Source organism: Neolamprologus brichardi, chromosome 9, assembly GCF_056152115.1.
Source record: "Neolamprologus brichardi isolate AB-2024 chromosome 9, ASM5615211v1, whole genome shotgun sequence".
NCBI lineage: Eukaryota > Metazoa > Chordata > Actinopteri > Cichliformes > Cichlidae > Neolamprologus > Neolamprologus brichardi.
In genome coordinates, this window is record NC_142112.1 from 23,278,724 (window position 1) to 23,295,229 (window position 16,506).

Genomic DNA, 16,506 nt, shown 5'->3' on the forward strand with positions numbered 1-16,506 from the left:
AGCGTAGCTGCTGCTGCTACTAGCCAGCAAACCGAAATGCAGCATGTAGTGATGCACTGACGCAGGCATTTGATTTGGTATTGGACACACTGCACTCATAAAACCTGGTGTCTGTCGCATATGTGTTTGCGCTGCAGGTAATTAAAAGTCCTGGGTGTTTTATCATTGAGTCAAATGATCATACTGTTACACTCCTGTATCTTCTCCTGAGGGCTGGAGGGGAAAGCAAAACCTGACCATTACCAATTTATCATATAGGCAGGAGACCTTTGGTCAAAAACAATTATTAATCCATCTGAACTCATTAATATTTGCAGGTACAGCTGTGTTCTGGGATATCCTACACTTCCATGTGCAAACATGGATAGCCTGAGGTTAAGAAAGGAGCAAGAAGGTGGTCCCATGAGAGTGCAGTTTTTGTTATGGCCTGCAGGGGGAGGCAATTTCCAAACAATTTCTTACTGAGTTTCATTTAATACAACACTATGTTTCGGTCACTAATTGTGGTCTTTTTTTAGTTATTTAGGTAGAGAGGGCCATGCCTTACAGCATCGTTACCCTGCCTCTAACTTAGGAGTGTGCAGTCAAAATGTGGAAAGTGTTCAGTGTTATAAATATCTCCCTTTTGATTCAAAGCTGAATTTCAAAGCAAACACTGAAGATGTGTGCAGAAAGAGGCCCCAGCGGCTCTTGTGTTTAAGAAGGCTTTCTTGTTTCCACGTTGATGAAACCATGATGGTTTTATTTCATCGTGCTTTTATTGAATCTGTTTTGTCCTTTTTGGTGTTGTGGTTTGGATAGTTATCTGAAAAGAGTTCAGAAACTCTCTCAGATTGTTAAGTGGTCTAACAGGCTGATTGGAGAACCACAGCTGAATTTTCCTGTACACCAGACAGTTACAGCGGTCAGCTGGTTTAATTTTTCTTGATAATCCTTTACACAGTGAGAATCGTTTTCTTCCTCCCGGACAAAGGTTTCTGGTCCCAAACTGTAAAACAACAAGGTTTAAAAAGTCACATTTGTGGATTATATGATGGCCAAAATTAGTGTTAATTTTTGTTGTCAGTATTTTTTGCTGTACTTTTTTGTTTTCTGTTTTTTCTTCAATTCACGAGAACAAATCTACCTACAGTTACAAATAAAATAGCTGAACCTTAAAATGTTCAAATCAAGGATTCCCAGAACTGTAGTTCCTAACCCAGCGTCCACATAGAAGTTATTGACAAATTGAAAAAGAAAGTTGGTTGCAAAGTGGTTTGCAGAAGAAAAGGCTTAAAAAACACATGTGATATGAACTTTGTTTGTTGATACATTAAAACTTATTTGTAATCATCATAAATGAATCATCTTTAAAATATACAAGACACACCAAAAAACATTTTAAGCCATTGCATCACCTTCTGTGGTGAATTTATCTCAGAAACAAATTGTTCTCAACCCCAGTGGATTTATTTTTCATATGTTCCAGATGTGAAAGGTGGTGGTTTTAAACTTTGGAAAACTAATGCTGTCCAAATCAAATCCGTCACCATGGAGACAAGGATAATAGTCCCGTGACACCCTGTACATCAGACAGTGCACCAGCTCAGACAGAAATCATCTATTACAATCTGGCATTTGAGGTGAAATAAACACTTATCTAAGGTCATTTCAGCTCTCAATGCCACCGTGGCTGTTCAGCGTGTTCGGTCCAGACAGAGTCAGTCGGAGGACGCCAGAGAGGAAACATCAGTCCTGGTTTCTCAGGTTCTTAATTCTGAACCGCCTCAGAGCAAGTCAGGTAATATCTGCAAGGGATGGATTTTCTCCAAAATGAAATACTCTGTTTGAAGATGAGACCATGTCAGAAAATCGATGTTGTTCTTCTTTTATATGCTGAACAGACTGGATCAGTAATCACACCAGCAGAGGCAGGAAGTGTGTTTCCCAGGGTTCAGAGCTGGATGGCTCCTCTGTTGCCTCTCTCAGCGGGGATCAGTCCAGTCTGGGGCTGCTGCAGGCCATGTTGGGTCAGGTGGAGTCGGATTTGGACGCACTGAGCCCTGATACAGCACCAACATCTGCACAGAGTCCCAAAAAGCACAGAACACAAAGCCTTACTGGATTTTCTGTGGCCTTGGTCTCTACACTGGGACGTTTGGTGCACCTCCTTAAAAAGGTACTGCCGGATATCAAAAAAGGTTTTGTCACACAAGCTTGTGGAGATTATTATTCAAACTAAAGATAATCCATGCAGGCTTTACTCACATAAACAAAAAATAAGAGCATGGTACCATTGTCACTGCATCTTTTAGTTTATAGGATATAGGATACATTCATTTCTTATTAAATGTTTGTTTTATTTAAAAAGTCATGTCATCAATGGGGATGCGAGGAGACACGAATTCCTAGTTTGAAATCTTTAGATAGCAGCAAAAGCACATTTTAGAAATGCTTGATGTGTAAAATGTTTGTTACTATTACTGATTTAGCATCACTAATGCTGAAAGTCTCATGTAAATATGCTGAAGCACAGTTCTTATCTTTTTCAGGGGTCTTCACATTAATAAATAGAATCAGTTTTTAAATTTTAGGGCAGGTTTGCTTTGATGCAAATATTTGCAGTCTGCTATATGTGTTTAAAAAAAAACACAGGGCGCTCATGTACCCAAACTGGTATTTAAAGGGTTAAAACAATGAAAATATAATTAAAACTTGATATGGATATTTTAAGCAGAAGTAGTTTTAAAAGACTGACTTGTTTAAAGTGAAAAAAAATATTAATATACAACATTTTTAGAGCACTTTTTGGGGCGGGACCATTTTTGGTCCCGAGGACCACGAAAGGGTAGGACTTTTAAGTTTTACAGAAGGTTAAACAGACACAAAGTGATGATGTCAGGAAGAAGAACTGACTGACTGAAGATCAGATGATGTAGATGATTAATTATCTTTGCTGCAGGTTTGCTGGCTCTAATGCATCTTCTTACAGTTTTGAAAGAGAAACCAGGGATGGCAAAACACAGGTACACAAACACACACACACACACACTGTGCATTATTTACATGTCGTTGCTTGGATTTGAAAAAAACTTTTATTGTCAATAGATGGACAAGGAGAGAGCTCGAGAAGGTTGGTTTGCATTGTCTGCTCACATGAGGTGACAAGAAGGACAACCCAGCATACCTGAAGATGTTTATTACACGGAGTGTTCTTACTATTTTTATCTGTGTTATTAATGATTGAATTAAAATGTTTTGACTTTTATACATTGTTTTTTGTCTTCACTGTGACAAGTTTCTTTCTCAATTTGACGGACGTGACCCACATTTCCAATTTATTAGAATGAACTTCTGTTTGCCATTTTTTTGGGTTTTCCTCCACAGTGTTACATCTGAGTACTTAGAAAACCCTACAGCTGAGTAATGTGTGAGCAGATGCAATTAATTTTTAATCTGTCTTCATTCAGTCTTACTTTCTTGACTATATGGAAGTTTGATTTGTGGTGGAGTTGAAATCTGAAAATACAGTCTGCATCTCCACCTGTTCGTTTATGTTTGAGGCTGTTCATTGGTTTCCTTATCTCACATATATGAAGGTTTATAAAACTGTTTTAATGTATAATGAGTGCCTTGCAAAATGTGCTTACACCTCTGGTGGTAAATGGACTGATTCTTATATAGCGCTTTTCTACTCTCCCGGAGTACTCAAAGCGCTCTATACAACATGCCTCATTCACCCAATCACACCCATTCTCACAAGCACTTTATCTTTACGTAGTGCTTTCTAAGTACATTCATACTCCGATGGAAGCAAGTTGGGGTTAGTATCATGCCCAAGGATACTTGAGCCAGGGATCGAACCACCAACCTTCCAATCAGTAGGTGACCAGCTCTACCTCCTGAGCTACAGCTGTGGTTATGTAGTCTCTAGTATAATATGTACATGCAGTGAATTTCTTTTTTGCGCCAGTTTGCGCTTTTTTTTGCGCCAGTTTGAAAGTTTGTACATTTCCAGTTTAGAAATATCTCTATTTATAGAAAGAAAACTAAATTAAAATCAGGCTTTATTTGACAAGCATATGCTGGCATCCATGAAAGAGTGAAATTTAGACGCAGACACTCTCCCATGATGCCAGTGGTTTTACTTGGAACCCCTGTTGGTAATGACACATGCGGTTTTTCAGACCTTAGCTCATGATTAATAGTAGGTAGGTCAGCTACCACCTCCATAGAGAACAACCTGCACTAGGGTTTAAATAGCTGGGACTCTCCACCTTTTTGTTTTTCAAGCTGAAGAAACCACTTGGATGAGAAGTAAAATGTTTTAAAGGAGTCAGGCTGCTTTTTTTTTTCAAGGTCTTAAGACAACCATGACTAGGAACCTACACAGACATGGAGTCTTGTAGATTTCAAACGACATGCAGATAATATAACGACTGTATCCAGTCTTTGTTTATCTTGGGTCTGTGTTTGAGTCCTTCCTGGCAGATAGAACAGTTCATTTTACCTGAGATTTACTGCTTAAAGCACATATGGATAGTATAATGGATCTAGGCAATCAAGATTTGAGACTTGCAACATAAGAAAATGTAATTTTTCAGAAGCTGACCACGCTGCAGCTGTCAGCCAGCGACCAGGAAAGCGAGCCGGGCGAGCTCATCTACCGCGTCACCAAACAGACGAGCCTGGGACACCTCGAGCATGCTGCCAGTCCAGGTAGACCAGACCTATATGTCAGTGTTTTTAGAAAGGACACAAAAGTAAAGATGAACGCCAAACTAAACCAAACCAAACTTTTCCCACCGCTTGGTGAGTAGTTGGCATCCTACATGCAAACTGCAGATGACTATGGCAATCTGATTGCAACCAAAGCAATCACAATTATGTTTTTGGTGCAGCAGACCCTGATTTCACCTGGCAACCACCACAAACCAGTGGCTTTACCCCCAAAGTTGCCAGGGGTGTGCAGCGCTGTGGTCCATTGATCACCTCTCCGGTTTGAGCCTGTCCAAAGACATGCTTGTCAATTGGTGATTCTAAAGTGCCTGTTGGTGTGATGGAAGTATTTAAAAAAGTGACGGCAGGGTGTGGGGACGGGAGCTGAGCCGAGGAAGCCTTCATGCATCAAATACCAAGAAAGTCAGGGGAACACCGGGGAGGACGACAACAAAACTAAAACAAGGAGCTAAGAACTTAATCACAAAAACTTGACTTCACTACCGTATGTTTTCTATGTTTTTGTCACTTTTTACATAATCAAAGTCAAAGTAATGTCAGTACTTCCAAGCTTTAAACCCTGCATGGTCGTACTCTCTCCTGCACTCCATATTATCCTTTGTTGATCTACACACGTCTGTTGCTGCCACGGACGTCGCACGCTCGTACGTCATTGTCATGAGACACTCTCGCGAAGAAAATGACGAGGATTAGTAACGCAGTAATGTAGCCTGCTTACGGGAAAGTAACAGTAATCTAATTACCTTTTTTGCAATAGTAATCCCTTACTTTACTCGTTACTTGAAAAAAGTAATCAGACTATGCGTGTTGTCCATCTCTGATCCACATACAGAAAGTATCATAGAAAGATTTAAGGTATCGTGCCACATTTGACCTCTGACCTCTTGTTCATGGTTAATAAATTAAGAGTCAAAGTGAAAGACAAATTTGAAACTTTGTTACTTACTACCGTTGTTTGGAATATATGGGAATATAGGGAATTATATATTATTATTTAAAGAAAGGACTCACATGTTTTCATTTCTAGTCTTTAAAACCTGTCTCTACCCATCTAGTATTAATTCCTTCTGGGTTACAAGTATGTATATTATGCACACACACAAACACACATGCAGCTATTACCTATTTCTTGTTTTTATACCTAAGATGAGTTGAAGACATTTTTCAAACACATGTAAAATGTGGCCAATTGTGTTTATTGGGTAAAGGAAAAGGTAGAAGGGGGAAAAGGGGGGATAGAAAGAAGGAAAGAAAGGGGAGAGAAAACTACGGAAGCGTAGAGCTGCCACCCAGGCAAAAGAAAAATACAAGTGTATCACGTTATAACGTGAAAAGTTTATTGTTCTAACAAGATACTTTTCCTGTTTGTACAATATACTATCAGGTTCGTACAATATAATTATCACGTTCGTACAATATAAATATTATTTTGTACGAACGTGATAATTATGTATATTGTAATAACGTGATATTATGTTGTTCAAACGTGAAAAGTATATTGTACAAACATGATAGTATATTGTACAAACAGGAAAAGTATCTTGTTAGAACAATAAACTTTTCACGTTATAACGTGATACACTTGTATTTTTCTTTTGCCTGGGTGGCAGCTCTACGCTTCCGTAGAAAACCCCAACAATCCCCTCTGAGCAAGCACCAGGCGACAGTGGATAGGAAAAACTCCTTTAAAGTGAAAGGAACCTAAAGGAGAAACCTATGGCAGAACCAGGCTCAGGAGGGGGCAGTCAACTGCCGGAACTGGTCGGGGGGTGAGGGTGAAAAAAGAAAAAGGAGGAAGGGGAAGGGGAAGGGGAAGGGGGAAAATGAAAATGGAATAGAGGTGGAGGAAGACGAGGTTACATCAGGTGAGAAGCAGCAGTGTCTCTCCTCCAGAACCAGAAGAAGCGTTTTGTCTTCTTTTTCAGATACTCTTCCACGAGCACCTTTTTCTCAATGATGAGGGTTTTTAGCTCATCCATTGTTTCTGTGTTTTCTTTCTCAAGTTTGTTACATCTTTTCACCATGTCTTCTAATTGTTCTTGTTTTTCTTTAAGATGGTCTTTCAGTTCTTTAACTGTTGCCTCCTGTATTCGCTTTGCATTGTGCACATCTGTGTGCATGTCTTCCAGCTGCTGGTTTCTCTTCTGGATATCTTGAAGTCTACACTGCAGGTCTTTATGTGTTTTCTGTTGTTCTTGCTTTTGCGCCTGGATTTCAGTGTTTTTGTGCTTCAAGGTCTTAGAAAGTTCTTCAAGTTCGGTATTTTTTCTCAGCATTTTATTGATGCTACTCTGCATCGCTGAGCATTGATTTTCCAGTTTTTTCTTTTCTCCTTCCAGTACAGTTGTTTTGTACTTTGTTTCATTATACAATTCTTGGAGTTCTTCATTTTTCCTCTGGAGAACAAGTTTTTCTTCTTCCTGTTGTATTTTCTGTTGGTCTTTTTCTTGAAGCAGCTCATTATTTCCGTGCACTTTTTTATCGAGCCTGATTTGGAGCGATCTGTGTTTTTCCTCCATCTCGTCAAGCTTGGAGTCCATTTCCTTCTGTTTCATTTCCATTTGCTTCTTGTTTTGAAGCAACTGTTGATTTTTGTGCAGAGTTTTGTCATGCTTCACCTGCAGAGCTTTGTATTTTTCCTCCATTGCTTGGAGTTTGCTCTGCAGGTCTCTCTGCTCTACGGGCTCTTGTTTCTTGTCTTGGAGGAACTCTTTATTTCTCTCCAGTGCTTCATCAAGAATTACTTGCAAGCCTTCATTTTGTTTCTCGATGTTCCTCAGCTTGCAATCCATTTCTTTCTGTTGTATTTTCTGTTGGTCTTTCTCGTGAAGCAACTCTTTATTTTTGAGGAGTGTTTCCTCAAGAGTTATTTGGAGCATTTTGCATTTTTCCTCTAAGACTTCAAACTTGCGGTCTGTTTCTTTCTCGAGCATTTCTAGTTGCTCTCTCTCTTGAATGAACTCTTTATTTCTGTGCATTTTTTTATCGAGCCTGATTTGGAGCGATCTGTGTTTTTCCTCCATCTCATCAAGCTTGGAGTCCATTTCCTTCTGTTTCATTTCCATTTGCTTCTTGTTTTGAAGCAACTGTTGATTTTTGTGCAGAGTTTTGTCATGCTTCACCTGCAGAGCTTTGTATTTTTCCTCCATGGCTTGGAGTTTGCTCTGCAGGTCTCTCTGCTCTACAGGCTCTTGTTTCTTGTCTTGGAGGAACTCTTTATTTCTCTCCAGTGCTTCATCAAGAATTACTTGCAAGCCTTCATTTTGTTTCTCGATGTTCCTCAGCTTGCAATCCATTTCTTCCTGTTGTATTTTCTGTTGGTCTTTCTCATGAAGCAACTCTTTATTTTTGAGGAGTGTTTCCTCAAGAGTTATTTGGAGCATTTTGCATTTTTCCTCTAAGACTTCAAACTTGCGGTCCGTTTCTTTCTCGAGCATTTCTTGTTGCTCTCTCTCTTGAATGAACTCTTTATTTCTGTGCATTTTTTTATCGAGCCTGATTTGGAGCAATCTGTGTTTTTCCTCCATCTCGTCAAGCTTGGAGTCCATTTCTTTCAGTTTCATTTCCATTTGCTTCTTGTCTTGAAGCAACTGTTGATTTTTGTGCAGAGTTTTGTCATGCTTCACCTGCAGAGCTTTGTGTTTTTCCTCCATGGCTTGGAGTTTGTTCTGCAGGTCGCTCTGCTCTACGGGCTCTTGTTTCTTGTCTTGGAGGATCTCCTTATTTCTTTCCAGAGCTTCATCAAGCATAACCTGCAAGCCTTCATTTTGTTTCTCGATATTCCTCAGCTTGCAATCCATTTCTTCCTTTTGTATTTTTTGTTGGTCTTTCTCGTGAAGGATCTCTTTATTTCTCTCCAGAGCTTCATCAAGCATTACTTGCAAGCCTTCATTTTGTTTCTCGATGTTCCTCAGCTTGCAATCCATTTCTTCCTGATGTATTTTCTGTTGGTCTTTCTCGTGAAGCATCTCTTTATTTTTGAGGAGTGTTTCCTCAAGAGTCATTTGCAGCATTTTCAGTTCTTCCTCCAAGACTTCAAGCTTGGAGTCCGTTTCTTTCTCGAGCATTTCTTGTTCCTCTCTCTCTTGAATGAACTCTTTATTTCTGTGCACTGTTTTATCGAGCCTGATTTGGAGCAATCTGTGTTTTTCCTCCATCTCGTCAACATTGGAGTCCATTTCTTTCAGTTTCATTTCCATTTGCTTCTTGTCTTGAAGCAACTGTTGATTTTTGTGCAGAGTTTTATCATGTTTCACCTGCAGCGCTTTGTATTTTTCCTCCATGCCTTGGAGTTTGCTCTGCACGTCTCTCTGCTGTGTGGACTGTTGTTTCTCTTCTTGGTGGATTTCTTTCAGTTTTTCCAGAGCTTCGTCAAGCTTCTCTTGGAGCTCCTGATTCTTCTTGAGCATGTTTTCCTGTTTTATGCTCTCTTTTTTCTCCTTTTGGAGCAGATCTTTATTTTTTTCCAGAGCTTTGTCAAGCTTCTCTTGGAGCTCCTGATTCTTCTTGAGCATTTTATCCCCTTTAATGCTCTCTTTTTTCTCCTTTTGGAGCAGATCTTTCATTTTTTCCAGAGATCCATCAAGCTTTTCTTGGAGCTCCTGATTCTTCTTGAGCATTTTATCCTGTTTTATGCTCTCCTTTTTCTCCTTTTGGAGCAGATCTTTATTTTTTTCCAGAGCTTCGTCAAGCTTTTCTTGGAGCTCCTGATTCTTCTTGAGTATTTTATCCCCTTTAATGCTCTCTTTTGTCTCCTTTTGGAGCAGATCTTTAATTTTTTCCAGAGCTCCATCAAGCTTTTCTTGGAGCTCCTGATTCTTCTCATCTTGGAGATCCCTTTGTGTCTCCTCAATAATACCCTGTTTTTCTTGAAGCTGGTAGGATAATTCTTCTAATTTAGCGCTCTTTCTCTCATTTTCTTCCGTCAGGATCTTAATCTTCTCTCTGTTCATGAGATTTTCATTCTCTATTTCTTCCAGTCGCTTTTCCTCTAATTCTACCTGTTCATCCCAAGGAAGAGAGCTGATATAAGGGTCTAGGGACTCATACCATGGAATAGAGCTTGGGTCAACTTCTTGTCTTTCTTGCTGTTTCTGAGACATGTTGGAGTCTGTATACCGTGAGTACGGAAAGGATCCAAATGTTTGAAAATGCTTTACTGGTGAACGTTTGAATGCTGCTAACACAAGTGCTGCAAATAACGGACTAAAAGTTGTACATCCTCACCCCTATTTAAGGATTCATGAGGATCAAAGGATCAAAGGATCAAAGCTTTAGAAGCCTGTGACATCAGAATTCCATAAGCCAATGAGGTTGTCACATGACATTTTTGAATGATGTCATATTTTTGTATGAATTTTTTTTAAATAACATCAACATTCCGTAAGCCAATGAGGTTCTTACATGACTTTTGAATGAGGATAATTTTTTACTTGGAAAATTACCAATAAAGTTTCAATCCCTGTTATTTTTGTAAAAAAAAAAAAAAAAAAAAAAAAAAAAAAAGTATTATTGCAATAACATACAAAGTGAGTAAAGAAAGTAAGTAAAAGTACAGTTTTATTTATACAGCACCTTTCAAGACAAATTAATTTTGTTTGCGTTGTATTGGTAACTCGTTGAACTGTTACTGGGTATCATAACCAGACAGTTTGCACATACAGTGAGTGAAAGCATTGGGTGGACTGAATCAGGCTAAATTAAATCGATAGAACTGAGTGGAGTTCTATCAATTGTATTGATCAGAGAGTTAGAACAACAACTAAAATAAACTTTGATTAATCTGAAAGGAACTAATATAGGTATTCTGGTAGCTTATACAAAACAAATTTTGGTTTGTTTTTCTGTTTGACTCTTTGTTTTATTCAATATTACAATTTATATGATAGTATTATGGGTTTGTTAAACTGTTCCATGTGAAAATATTGGGAAATGAAATATCACAGCTAGAACTCAATGAAAGTGTAAATTCAGAAGAAGTTTTGGCCTTTTCCTCATTAATGCACATCATAGATAACTATGTAATGTGTCTGTTGCACACTTTGTATGTCAGGAATAACCACAAATGTGTTGTCTTACAAACGGCTGTATCATGTCTTTGCATCCCCAATAAACGAGGATAACAAAACTCCTGGAGAGCAAAAAAAAAATCTGGTTCTTGTTTTTAAGACAGTCACCTTTAGTTTCACGCTGAGTGATGCTGGATTGTTGCAGACAAACCTGATTATGTTTCCCACTGGGTTTTATACTTCAGAGGCAACACAGAGTAAAGAGAAGCATTGTTATTTCAGTTTAACTTTAGTCTCAGTTTAGTTTTATCCCCTTGTAAATTTGATAAGAGCCAAATTGAGGAAACAAACTCAGTGTGTGGCCAGAAAATGCCATGGTGGCTTACAAACACATGTCACAACAAAATATGAAGGATAAGACAACACACGTATAACGGAAAGAGACGCCACGACCTTGCCACGGTGCCATGGACGCCCAGGTTTGCAAATACAATAACTTGAAAACGAAGCAATGTTGTATTTTCAAATTGATACCATAGATACATCTAACACAAGACTCGAAAAAGTTTGAATCTTCGTGACCTTGACCTCAAGGTCTGATGCCAAGTCTTGTCACTGGAGATTGAGGTGATGCAGGATTTTGACATTTATTCTATATGTGCAGCTACTAAGAGGCTGAAGGATAACACTGATATTTTTATATTTTCATGGAGCTGCTCTCAAAGCTTTGTCATCTCACGTCAGTTCCTATAACTTAGTCCTGGTCCTGCATCACAGTGTGTAGTGTGGAATAACACTGTGATAGTGTCAGAAATTTAGCTTGATCATCTGAGCGTAGCTGCTGCTGCTACTAGCCAGCAAACCGAAATGCAGCATGTAGTGATGCACTGACGCAGGCATTTGATTTGGTATTGGACACACTGCACTCATAAAACCTGGTGTCTGTCGCATATGTGTTTGCGCTGCAGGTAATTAAAAGTCCTGGGTGTTTTATCATTGAGTCAAATGATCATACTGTTACACTCCTGTATCTTCTCCTGAGGGCTGGAGGGGAAAGCAAAACCTGACCATTACCAATTTATCATATAGGCAGGAGACCTTTGGTCAAAAACAATTATTAATCCATCTGAACTCATTAATATTTGCAGGTACAGCTGTGTTCTGGGATATCCTACACTTCCATGTGCAAACATGGATAGCCTGAGGTTAAGAAAGGAGCAAGAAGGTGGTCCCATGAGAGTGCAGTTTTTGTTATGGCCTGCAGGGGGAGGCAATTTCCAAACAATTTCTTACTGAGTTTCATTTAATACAACACTATGTTTCGGTCACTAATTGTGGTCTTTTTTTAGTTATTTAGGTAGAGAGGGCCATGCCTTACAGCATCGTTACCCTGCCTCTAACTTAGGAGTGTGCAGTCAAAATGTGGAAAGTGTTCAGTGTTATAAATATCTCCCTTTTGATTCAAAGCTGAATTTCAAAGCAAACACTGAAGATGTGTGCAGAAAGAGGCCCCAGCGGCTCTTGTGTTTAAGAAGGCTTTCTTGTTTCCACGTTGATGAAACCATGATGGTTTTATTTCATCGTGCTTTTATTGAATCTGTTTTGTCCTTTTTGGTGTTGTGGTTTGGATAGTTATCTGAAAAGAGTTCAGAAACTCTCTCAGATTGTTAAGTGGTCTAACAGGCTGATTGGAGAACCACAGCTGAATTTTCCTGTACACCAGACAGTTACAGCGGTCAGCTGGTTTAATTTTTCTTGATAATCCTTTACACAGTGAGAATCGTTTTCTTCCTCCCGGACAAAGGTTTCTGGTCCCAAACTGTAAAACAACAAGGTTTAAAAAGTCACATTTGTGGATTATATGATGGCCAAAATTAGTGTTAATTTTTGTTGTCAGTATTTTTTGCTGTACTTTTTTGTTTTCTGTTTTTTCTTCAATTCACGAGAACAAATCTACCTACAGTTACAAATAAAATAGCTGAACCTTAAAATGTTCAAATCAAGGATTCCCAGAACTGTAGTTCCTAACCCAGCGTCCACATAGAAGTTATTGACAAATTGAAAAAGAAAGTTGGTTGCAAAGTGGTTTGCAGAAGAAAAGGCTTAAAAAACACATGTGATATGAACTTTGTTTGTTGATACATTAAAACTTATTTGTAATCATCATAAATGAATCATCTTTAAAATATACAAGACACACCAAAAAACATTTTAAGCCATTGCATCACCTTCTGTGGTGAATTTATCTCAGAAACAAATTGTTCTCAACCCCAGTGGATTTATTTTTCATATGTTCCAGATGTGAAAGGTGGTGGTTTTAAACTTTGGAAAACTAATGCTGTCCAAATCAAATCCGTCACCATGGAGACAAGGATAATAGTCCCGTGACACCCTGTACATCAGACAGTGCACCAGCTCAGACAGAAATCATCTATTACAATCTGGCATTTGAGGTGAAATAAACACTTATCTAAGGTCATTTCAGCTCTCAATGCCACCGTGGCTGTTCAGCGTGTTCGGTCCAGACAGAGTCAGTCGGAGGACGCCAGAGAGGAAACATCAGTCCTGGTTTCTCAGGTTCTTAATTCTGAACCGCCTCAGAGCAAGTCAGGTAATATCTGCAAGGGATGGATTTTCTCCAAAATGAAATACTCTGTTTGAAGATGAGACCATGTCAGAAAATCGATGTTGTTCTTCTTTTATATGCTGAACAGACTGGATCAGTAATCACACCAGCAGAGGCAGGAAGTGTGTTTCCCAGGGTTCAGAGCTGGATGGCTCCTCTGTTGCCTCTCTCAGCGGGGATCAGTCCAGTCTGGGGCTGCTGCAGGCCATGTTGGGTCAGGTGGAGTCGGATTTGGACGCACTGAGCCCTGATACAGCACCAACATCTGCACAGAGTCCCAAAAAGCACAGAACACAAAGCCTTACTGGATTTTCTGTGGCCTTGGTCTCTACACTGGGACGTTTGGTGCACCTCCTTAAAAAGGTACTGCCGGATATCAAAAAAGGTTTTGTCACACAAGCTTGTGGAGATTATTATTCAAACTAAAGATAATCCATGCAGGCTTTACTCACATAAACAAAAAATAAGAGCATGGTACCATTGTCACTGCATCTTTTAGTTTATAGGATATAGGATACATTCATTTCTTATTAAATGTTTGTTTTATTTAAAAAGTCATGTCATCAATGGGGATGCGAGGAGACACGAATTCCTAGTTTGAAATCTTTAGATAGCAGCAAAAGCACATTTTAGAAATGCTTGATGTGTAAAATGTTTGTTACTATTACTGATTTAGCATCACTAATGCTGAAAGTCTCATGTAAATATGCTGAAGCACAGTTCTTATCTTTTTCAGGGGTCTTCACATTAATAAATAGAATCAGTTTTTAAATTTTAGGGCAGGTTTGCTTTGATGCAAATATTTGCAGTCTGCTATATGTGTTTAAAAAAAAACACAGGGCGCTCATGTACCCAAACTGGTATTTAAAGGGTTAAAACAATGAAAATATAATTAAAACTTGATATGGATATTTTAAGCAGAAGTAGTTTTAAAAGACTGACTTGTTTAAAGTGAAAAAAAATATTAATATACAACATTTTTAGAGCACTTTTTGGGGCGGGACCATTTTTGGTCCCGAGGACCACGAAAGGGTAGGACTTTTAAGTTTTACAGAAGGTTAAACAGACACAAAGTGATGATGTCAGGAAGAAGAACTGACTGACTGAAGATCAGATGATGTAGATGATTAATTATCTTTGCTGCAGGTTTGCTGGCTCTAATGCATCTTCTTACAGTTTTGAAAGAGAAACCAGGGATGGCAAAACACAGGTACACAAACACACACACACACACACTGTGCATTATTTACATGTCGTTGCTTGGATTTGAAAAAAACTTTTATTGTCAATAGATGGACAAGGAGAGAGCTCGAGAAGGTTGGTTTGCATTGTCTGCTCACATGAGGTGACAAGAAGGACAACCCAGCATACCTGAAGATGTTTATTACACGGAGTGTTCTTACTATTTTTATCTGTGTTATTAATGATTGAATTAAAATGTTTTGACTTTTATACATTGTTTTTTGTCTTCACTGTGACAAGTTTCTTTCTCAATTTGACGGACGTGACCCACATTTCCAATTTATTAGAATGAACTTCTGTTTGCCATTTTTTTGGGTTTTCCTCCACAGTGTTACATCTGAGTACTTAGAAAACCCTACAGCTGAGTAATGTGTGAGCAGATGCAATTAATTTTTAATCTGTCTTCATTCAGTCTTACTTTCTTGACTATATGGAAGTTTGATTTGTGGTGGAGTTGAAATCTGAAAATACAGTCTGCATCTCCACCTGTTCGTTTATGTTTGAGGCTGTTCATTGGTTTCCTTATCTCACATATATGAAGGTTTATAAAACTGTTTTAATGTATAATGAGTGCCTTGCAAAATGTGCTTACACCTCTGGTGGTAAATGGACTGATTCTTATATAGCGCTTTTCTACTCTCCCGGAGTACTCAAAGCGCTCTATACAACATGCCTCATTCACCCAATCACACCCATTCTCACAAGCACTTTATCTTTACGTAGTGCTTTCTAAGTACATTCATACTCCGATGGAAGCAAGTTGGGGTTAGTATCATGCCCAAGGATACTTGAGCCAGGGATCGAACCACCAACCTTCCAATCAGTAGGTGACCAGCTCTACCTCCTGAGCTACAGCTGTGGTTATGTAGTCTCTAGTATAATATGTACATGCAGTGAATTTCTTTTTTGCGCCAGTTTGCGCTTTTTTTTGCGCCAGTTTGAAAGTTTGTACATTTCCAGTTTAGAAATATCTCTATTTATAGAAAGAAAACTAAATTAAAATCAGGCTTTATTTGACAAGCATATGCTGGCATCCATGAAAGAGTGAAATTTAGACGCAGACACTCTCCCATGATGCCAGTGGTTTTACTTGGAACCCCTGTTGGTAATGACACATGCGGTTTTTCAGACCTTAGCTCATGATTAATAGTAGGTAGGTCAGCTACCACCTCCATAGAGAACAACCTGCACTAGGGTTTAAATAGCTGGGACTCTCCACCTTTTTGTTTTTCAAGCTGAAGAAACCACTTGGATGAGAAGTAAAATGTTTTAAAGGAGTCAGGCTGCTTTTTTTTTTCAAGGTCTTAAGACAACCATGACTAGGAACCTACACAGACATGGAGTCTTGTAGATTTCAAACGACATGCAGATAATATAACGACTGTATCCAGTCTTTGTTTATCTTGGGTCTGTGTTTGAGTCCTTCCTGGCAGATAGAACAGTTCATTTTACCTGAGATTTACTGCTTAAAGCACATATGGATAGTATAATGGATCTAGGCAATCAAGATTTGAGACTTGCAACATAAGAAAATGTAATTTTTCAGAAGCTGACCACGCTGCAGCTGTCAGCCAGCGACCAGGAAAGCGAGCCGGGCGAGCTCATCTACCGCGTCACCAAACAGACGAGCCTGGGACACCTCGAGCATGCTGCCAGTCCAGGTAGACCAGACCTATATGTCAGTGTTTTTAGAAAGGACACAAAAGTAAAGATGAACGCCAAACTAAACCAAACCAAACTTTTCCCACCGCTTGGTGAGTAGTTGGCATCCTACATGCAAACTGCAGATGACTATGGCAATCTGATTGCAACCAAAGCAATCACAATTATGTTTTTGGTGCAGCAGACCCTGATTTCACCTGGCAACCACCACAAACCAGTGGCTTTACCCCCAAAGTTGCCAGGGGTGTG

At 39.1% G+C, this 16,506-nt stretch overlaps 1 protein-coding gene and 2 long non-coding RNA genes across 3 annotated transcripts; 2 read left to right on the top strand and 1 right to left on the bottom strand.

Moving 5' to 3' along the window:
- The first annotated feature begins 2,139 nt into the window (after nucleotides 1-2,139).
- LOC148101430 (uncharacterized) lies at nucleotides 2,140-3,187 on the top strand. Its single transcript, XR_015719564.1, has 3 exons — nucleotides 2,140-2,158; nucleotides 2,942-3,005; nucleotides 3,088-3,187. It is a non-coding gene; the product is annotated as an uncharacterized LOC148101430 (long non-coding RNA).
- A 3,134-nt stretch (nucleotides 3,188-6,321) lies between these two features.
- Nucleotides 6,322-9,950, bottom strand: LOC148101431 (uncharacterized). Its single transcript, XM_087845619.1, has one exon. It carries the CDS (start codon nucleotides 9,819-9,821, stop codon nucleotides 6,576-6,578), a length of 3,246 nt encoding a protein of 1,081 aa, XP_087701745.1. The 5' UTR covers nucleotides 9,822-9,950; the 3' UTR covers nucleotides 6,322-6,575.
- A 3,747-nt stretch (nucleotides 9,951-13,697) lies between these two features.
- On the top strand, nucleotides 13,698-14,745 carry LOC148101432 (uncharacterized). The gene is made up of 3 exons (XR_015719565.1): nucleotides 13,698-13,716; nucleotides 14,500-14,563; nucleotides 14,646-14,745. It is a non-coding gene; the product is annotated as an uncharacterized LOC148101432 (long non-coding RNA).
- Nucleotides 14,746-16,506: the final 1,761 nt, after the last annotated feature.

What these genes read in the sequence shown, in the direction of transcription:
- LOC148101431 (XM_087845619.1), bottom strand. Translation starts at nt 9,821, where the DNA reads ATGTCTCAGAAACAGCAAGAAAGACAAGAAGTTGACCCAAGCTCTATT.